General features: G+C 39.3%; 1 protein-coding gene across 1 annotated transcript; it reads left to right on the plus strand.

Annotated features, from left to right (window-relative positions):
- Window positions 1-5,327: 5,327 nt before the first annotated feature.
- On the plus strand, window positions 5,328-8,123 carry bag1 (BCL2 associated athanogene 1). Its single transcript, XM_071546031.1, has 7 exons — window positions 5,328-5,423; window positions 6,295-6,420; window positions 6,510-6,592; window positions 6,682-6,795; window positions 6,907-7,014; window positions 7,126-7,188; window positions 7,303-8,123. Exons 1-7 carry the CDS (start codon window positions 5,387-5,389, stop codon window positions 7,390-7,392), a joined length of 621 nt encoding a protein of 206 aa, XP_071402132.1. The 5' UTR covers window positions 5,328-5,386; the 3' UTR covers window positions 7,393-8,123.
- Window positions 8,124-8,148: the final 25 nt, after the last annotated feature.

The raw sequence follows: 8,148 nt of genomic DNA on the forward strand, positions 1-8,148 counted from the left end.
CAAATAAATAAACAAACATGTAAAGCCAGGGGATCAGAACACTGACAGAAATCATAAATCAGTTTACAAAAATGTTATACAGGGTACATAAATGTATAGTTTTAATAGCTTTCCTATTTTTAGAATATAGGATTGTAGAAATGTATTGTTTGATTTCATTTACAAAGATTAAAAAAGATGGTTTATGATTGGAAAATTTAGCTTTATGAATATGTGATTTTGCCAGTAAAAGAATCAAATTGATGATATAGTATTTATCTGCTTTGGTAGAAGTGTAAGTAAAAAAACCAAACAATACATTTTCATAGGAAAGGGAGAATTCAGAATCAATACAGTGGGAAATGAATGTACAAACATCTTGCCAAAAAATGCAAGAGTGGGGACATGACCAAAATAAATGACATATATCTTCTGGTACCAGTTGACAAAATGAGCAGTCCACTTCAATGTCCTTTTTATATCTTTGTAGAAACATCTTGGAGGGATAAAAACGGTGAATCATTTTAAAAGACACTTCCTTAACCTTATTTATAACCATATATTTAGAAGGTAAGCACCAGATTTTCTTCCAGTTCAGGTCTGAATTAAAATTATTCCAGTAAGAGACTACATTTGGAACAGAGACCCTTTCTCTTTGAAATAAAGCTCGTATATCACGGTTATTATTGCACTTTTTAGAGGAGAAACAGATCCGACCAACACTAGTAACAACAGGATCCAGTGGTAGTAAAGTCAGTTCTGATGCTACTGAGTTTCTAAGAAGCATTAAGACACCAGAAGGGATTGCATCAAAAACTAAGGCATATTCCCTTGGAGGTATAGGAATACCATAGTTGTCTAGAAGTTCGGAGTATGACATTAATGCGCCACTAGAATTGAGGAGCTGATTAACCAGACAAATTCCATGGACAAACCAGTTTTCCAAGAATAACGATTTGTGTTTATATAATATGTCTCTATTGTTCCAGATGTAGTATCTGTGGGGGGAAAAATTATGTTTATAAAGTAAAGACCAGGCAAGGAGCATTTGTTTGTGAAAATTTGACAATTTTAAGGGGATTTTTTCAATATTGTAGCTGCAAAGTAAAACAAATTTAAGGCCTCCAAGTTTTGAAAACAAGTAATTAGGGATAAAATTCCAAATTGAAGTTGGGTTTCTAAGAAACTGTTTAATCCAATTTATCTTGAAAGTATTGTTAAGGGTGGAAAAGTCAAGAAAGTTCAGGCCACCATGTTCATGGGAGTTCATTAAGACTGATTTTCTAACATAGTGTATTCTGTTTCTCCATACAAAATTATAAAGTATGTTATCAATGGCCACAGAGGTCTGTTTGTTCACATCTAGAGATAAGGCTGCATAAGTAAGTCGGGATATGCCCTCTGCCTTTGATAGCAAAATTCTACCTCTAAGGGATAAATCCCTTTGAAGCCATAAATTTAGTTTTTTCTGTACCTTTCCTATGATGGGGTTGAAATTCAAAGAACATCTAGTGTCTTTGTTTTTGTTAATAACAATTCCAAGGTAAGTGACTGAATCTTTCACAGGAATGTTAGAGATAGAGGAAACATTACAATTTTTGAGGGCGAGCAGCTCACACTTACTGATATTTAAACAGAGCCCAGAGGCACTAGAAAATGTCTTAATAGTATCAATGGCGACTGAAACCTGTGAAGCATCCTTTAAAAATAAAGTGGTATCATCAGCCAGCTGACTAATTATGATCTCATTTTCAGCTATTGTGATACCTTTCAGGGGGCTGAGCTTAATGAAGTCAGAGAGTAATTGAGCACAAATCAGAAACAGGTAAGGCGAGACAGGACAGCCTTGTCTGACTCCGCGTTTTAAGTCAAATCTAGGAGAGGTGCCTGCATACAGTTTAATTGAACAATTTGCATTCTTATACATAGTGTTGATAGCTGCACAAATGTAAGGACCAAAACCAAATTTCTCCAAGGCCTGAGATATAAAGTTGTGTTCAAGTGTGTCAAATGCCTTGCAGAAATCTAGAAACAAAATAAAACTATCATCACTGCAAAGATCAGCATAGTCAATAAGGTCCAGCACAAGCCTGATGTTATTAGATATATGTCTATGCCTCATAAAACCAATTTGGGTTTCATCGATAATGTGGTCCAAAACCGCCTTTAATCTTTTGGCAAAAATCTGAGCTAGGATTTTGTAATCATTATTAAGAAGGCAGATTGGCCGCCAGTTGTCAATGCAAAGCGGATCTTTCTTAGGCTTTGGAAGTAGGGTTAAAAGACCTTGAGATAACGTGGGAGGAAGAGTTTGATTTTCAATACTTTCTGTAAACATACCATGAAGGAAGGGGGCTAGTTGCTCTGCAAAAGCAATATAAAATTCAGAAGTTAAGCCGTCAACCCCTGGAGATTTATTGAGTTTTAGGTGATGAATGGCAAGCAGGACTTCATCTAAAGTTATTGGGCTATCACAAAAATCTTTTTGGTCATTCTTAATTGACTTTGTGTTGGTGAGAAATCCTAGCAAATGGTTAGCTGCTACCTCATTATACTGTGACTCATACAAATTTCTATAAAATGTGGAACAGTAATTAGCTATCTTACGGGGATCATCTGTAATAACACCATTGATATTGAGTTTTTGAATATAATTGGATTTACTACGAGATCTTTCTAATTGGAAGAAATAGGCAGTGTTTTGCTCCCCTTCCTCCAACCATTTGCTCCTTGACCTCACAAAAGCTCCCTCCGCTTTCATTCTGTATATTTCATTTAATTTATTTTGCTGTAAAATTAAATCCTGTATGTCATTTTCTGATAAATTTTCAGGCGTAATTTGAGTGAGAGCAGTTATTCTAGTAATTACCTTTGTTTCTTCAATTTTTCTAGATTTAGACAAAAAGGACCCATACTCTCTTAAATATTTTGTCACCTCGAATTTAAAAAGCTCCCAATTTCTGAAAAAACATTTATCAATTAAAGCCTTGTTCCAGAAACATTTTATCAATGTTTGGACCTTCTTAATGACTAAATCATGTTTTAAAACAGAGTTATTAAGTTTCCAATAAGAGCCTCTCAATGTATGAATAGTGTCAGACCTAAAAGAGACTTGGAGCGACACAGCTCTATGGTCTGTTAGTGGAGTTGTTATTATATTAACAGTAACGTTACTCATATCTAAACAATCAGAAACTAACCAATAATCTATGCGTGACATAGAAGTGCAAGCTTTATTATTCCATGTATAAAGTTTAACGTTAGGATTTTTTTCCCTCCATATATCTACCAAATGGAACTTTTGCATAAATAGCATCAAATTAGCAGCTGAAGAAATGTTTGCACTTGGAGGCCACCTATCTACAGAGCCATCAAAAGCAATATTGAAGTCACCACCCATAAAAATCAAAACATTCGGATATTTTGACAACCAGTGTAAGAAACGGGATTCTAAGACATCAAACAAAAAGTCATTTTCAGGTTTAGAGTTATATCCATATAAATTGGCAAGAAGGAGAATGGTGTTATCAACATTAAGAATTAATAGCACATAACGGCCATTAGGGTCACTTTCTGAATGCAAGATAACTCCATTAAAGTTATTCTTTAAAGTAGCGACCCCTGCAGATCTTTCTGAACCATGGGAGAACCATATATCATTTCCCCACTGAGCTTTCCAAAAAGAAGCATCATTTACCACTGAATGTGATTCTTGGAAAAAATAAAAATCAGATTTCTGCTGTTTTGCAAATAAAAACAAAGCTTTCCGCTTTATATTCTCTCTTAATCCCCTGGCATTGAGAGAAACGACTGATAAAGACAGTGTAAGAAGTGTTGTAATCAAAGCAATCAATTTCCACCCCTTATCAAAAGCTAAGTCTAACTAACCAAGAACAATATAATCGAATACTCCCAGGCACTAGTGCTTTAAACGAGACTGTACCTATGAACAGTGCGTGTGCAAATGGTGAGGAGCACATTGGACCATCAGGGAGGTCTTGATGTGTCCATCTGAACAGGTGTAGGTTGTGCTTCTAGTGGAGACAGCGGTGGACGTATCTCCTTCCCCTCTATTATCACACGAATCCCAGCGAAGTGTGCTTTCTTTCCTTCCTTCTTGGCAGCATCGATCAATGGCCAAAGTTTCTCCCGCAGTGCCTTGTCAGCAGCAGTAAGATCCTCCGTAAATCTCAGGTTGTTGTCTGTGAGAAAGCTACAGCCCTTTGCCTTTTTCCACACCAGGTCTCGCGTTGATCTGTTGGTAAAGCGAATGATGGTCGACCTCGGCCTCTTCTGATTATTGTTATAGCGACCCAGACGATGAACGATGTCAATCTCTTCTTTTATCTTTGCCTGGGTCTCCCCGACAACAGCACAGCAAATGTCGGCAACTTTGGCTTTGATGTTTTCTTGTTTGTCTTCGGGGATACCTTGGAGCCTTAGGTTCCATCTTCGCTGATACCTTTCTGCCTCGTTGATTTTCAGTTCCGCCACCGACAGCCTCTGGACGTTATTCTCACATGTGGTCTTCACCGATCTCACGTCAGTTTTCAGGGTTTCGACCTCCGTAAACACGAAGTCAATTGATTTTTTTAAAGCGTCGATGCTGACAGTGTTACGGCTGATCATGCTCTCCAAGTTATCGGCGCGCTCGTTGATTGTGGCAGTAATGTTGTTCTGCAAATCAGTAAGCGTTATGTCGCCTTTCAGCCTCTTTCCTTCTGGTTTGGCAGGAGAATCAGGGTCGGACTCTGACAGAGGTGACATCTCTGGGCTCCGGCTGCGAGTGTTGGAGCAAATATAATCATGCTCGGAGACAGTGTGGGCGGCGGTGGTCGTAGAACAAGCCTGGGCACTAACGTTAGTGCTCTTAGCAGTTGCCTTCGTAACGTTAACGTTACCTTTGGGTGGAACTTTCGTCGTATTCTTGGTCGGGAGCATTTTCTCTTTATCTTTACGCTTAACCCCGTGCTCAGGCGGGAACATATTGACAGCAGTACAGCTTTGTGGGACGTTAGCCTAGTTATTAAGCGAGTTGTAGCTAACGTTAGCTTGCTGCTGAACTCGACGGACTTCAGTGTAAATTGCAGCGTTGGCGAAGCACCTTCTTACTGAAATTAAGTTGGGAAATATAAATATGTACTACAGAGTAGTCTCGACTTAAATTCTGTTCAAAAATAAAGACAGGGAGGGATGAAAACTGAAAACTCCGACTCAGCCGCGAATCTTTGCGTCTACACTGGCCGCCATCTTGCGCAGCCCCCACCATGGATGTATTGTCTTGCACGATCCAATTGCTGTGACGCAATCAGTAAACACGCATGACGAGTTCCTGTCTATCCCGGAAGTAGTTCGCCAGGAAGCCAACAACATCAACAAGTGTGCTGTATGAGAAAAGGACGATAAAATGGCAGAGCAAACGATAACAGTGACCGTTGCATACGGTAAAATATTTTTGCACTAATGACTGGACGGTATTGTAGATAGTCACAACAATGGAAGGTTAATAGTCATTAGAAAAGCTAGCTAACTACTGTTAGCTAGTGTGATGGCTGTGCTACAACTAGCTTCAAGCTAATGTAGCTTTTAGCTAACATTTGCTAACTAGTCACTTAAGTAGCTAGTTTAGGTAAAAATCTCTCCGCTGCTCACTAAATTAACCAGATAGTGAAGACAAGCGAAACACTGACAACAACGGGGTGATTTGCATCCATAGCTTGTGGTTAATATAGCAACAGGGTCGCGTAAATAAAGGCAGTTAGCAACATAACGCCCCTGTTAGTTAAGGGTTGTTGATGGTGGGGTTGCATTTATTAACCAGTGTGATTCAGCTCTAGCGACTCCTTTGGGGGTAAGGAATACATCATGAGTCCAATCTGCTGACACTAAATCCTATTGATCACCTCATCCCACATTATGATGCATTCATTTCCCGATAGCAGCACAGTCTTCCCAGCATTCCTCATACTCAGTTTACAGGAACCAAGGCCTCATTGGCTCAGTGGCTTGAATATCTTTATAATAATGCCAAGTCATGTGTCGGTGCCACCTATTAAGAGGTTTGATCTCAGCTGAGCTTTTGAACTTAATGGCCCCTGAGATGGCTCTTTTAAATCACTGCAATAAAGCTGGAGGGCCCAGATGATCAATCAGAGTGGATATGTTGGTAGTGATTAGCACTTAGTTTCAACTGTAGGAGACAAGTGAGCCAAACTGTTACAGAAAAAGCACCTAAAAGGGAAGTCTCCATGCTAATATTTCCATTATTGCAGTCACACCCTTTACATAAGCTTGTATTTCTTCTCCCCACCCCAGGATCTACAAAGCACAGCATCACACTGACGGGACAGGATGGGAATGACCCCACTGTCAAAGACTTGTCAGATGCCCTCACTCAAGCTACTGGAGTCCCATCACCTTCACAGAAACTCATCTTCAAAGGTAGGCTGCAGAGCTCTCAGTTCATTCACAACCATGTGCGCCTAAATGTCAGATTTGATGATTACATGGTATTTGTTCTGGTATTGCAGGGAAATCATTAAAGGATATGGAAGAGAGTCTCACCAGCTATGGAGTAAAACAAGGCTGTAAACTCATGATGATTGGGAAGAGGGTAAGATCCTGGATATGTTTGATGTCTCTGATGTGTGCCTGAATGGTGAATATTGAACTAATGAAATATTGACCATATTCTGTAAACAGAACAGTCCCGAGGAAGAAGCTGAACTGAAGAAGCTGAAAGACATTGAGAAGTCTGTGGAACAGATGGCTAAAAAGCTGGAAAAAGTAGATGGGGAGTTGACCGGACTCAAGAATGTAAGAATTCAATATGCTTGTAAGATAAGGAGTAACTTGGCTGCTTTGTTTTGTGTTGTCATCCAACAGATTTAGTTGAAATTGAAAGATTATGTCCCATTGACTCCACAGGGCTTCCTAGCCAAGGATCTTCAGGCAGAGGCGCTGGGTAAACTGGACCACAGAGTGAAAGTAGCAGCTGAGCAGTTTATGAAGATCTTGGAGCAGATCGACTCCATGGTAATCTTTTCCAGTTGCTTCCAGCTGTTTACACATTTTTAGGTGTTGTGTCTTGTGATCAGATCACTGTCCAATAAAGTACTAACAATAAACTGTCTGTTCTTTCAACAGACTCTGCCAGACAATTTTAATGACTGCAAAACGAAGAAAAAGGGACTCGTGAAGACGGTGCAGGTGAGTCTTTTTTTTTTTCAGTTGTAGCAGTGTATTCAAAATGTTCATACTTAAATTGCAAATCTGTGAGAATACTGGATAATAATATTTACTGTCATCATTTTGTGTCTGTAGGATTTCCTGGCCCAGTGCGACAAGATCGAGGCTTGCATATCAGACCACCTAGCAAAGATCCAGTCTAAAAACCTTGCCCTGGCAGAGTAGAGCAACAAGACCTCCCTATCATGTGCTATACATTGCTCTGTGAGCAACTGCAAACTGTACTGTAAGCTTCAGTTCTGGAGCAGGTCCTTGTCTATTTATTGTTGGCATGATGTGTGTAAGAATGCCCTAATGACGAAGAATCCCATGAACAGTAAGAGGTTGGACAGCAACACTGATAATGTTAGGAAATTGTTGGGTCTCACCTCTGAAAGAGCGCGCCTGGGTTACATTCTCAGGGATAAGACAGAGACAAGGTGCTTTCTGAGATATTTTAACCATAGACACTCTGTGAAAGGATCAGTGGACATTTTCATTTCAACAAAATATGCAGATGTTGTTGCAGTATATGTGCAGCTCCTTGAATCTTTAGATCCCATGAAAACACTGTCAGATGTTCATTGTCTTGCTGTTGATGGCGACGTGTTACTGCGGTCCAGTAAATCAGTAACTAATATCTCACCTACTGTGCACAAAAACATACAGGAAACTGAAGTTATTTTCTCACTATCATGTACCCATCGCTGCAAACATCATCTGGAAATGAATATATGTATGTTGTATTCAATTTATAGTGAGGGTCAATACCAAACCAGCAACCTTTGTTTAAGCCAATGACTGATCCTGTTACAAACCTTTGGCCACAAAGGATATCCATACATATTTGTGTACAGTGAATGATATCCCATTGGCTTAAAGTGTGTGTGGTATTTAAAATAAAATTGGATGATAACTTGTGTAAACTGTTGAATTGTTGTT

This window comes from Centroberyx affinis, unplaced genomic scaffold (assembly GCF_046629955.1).
Source record: "Centroberyx affinis isolate AG114_WGS23_722 - 3 ecotype Tasmania unplaced genomic scaffold, CSIRO-AGI_Caff_v1 ptg005091l_1, whole genome shotgun sequence".
In the NCBI taxonomy this organism is placed as follows: Eukaryota; Metazoa; Chordata; class Actinopteri; order Beryciformes; family Berycidae; genus Centroberyx; species Centroberyx affinis.

Coding starts and splice junctions, on each gene's coding strand:
- bag1 (XM_071546031.1), top strand. CDS start 5,387: ATGGCAGAGCAAACGATAACAGTGACCGTTGCATACG. Junction 6,796..6,906: donor AGTTGACCGGACTCAAGAAT/GTAAGAATTCAA, acceptor TTGACTCCACAG/GGCTTCCTAGCCAAGGATCT. Junction 7,189..7,302: donor GACTCGTGAAGACGGTGCAG/GTGAGTCTTTTT, acceptor TTGTGTCTGTAG/GATTTCCTGGCCCAGTGCGA.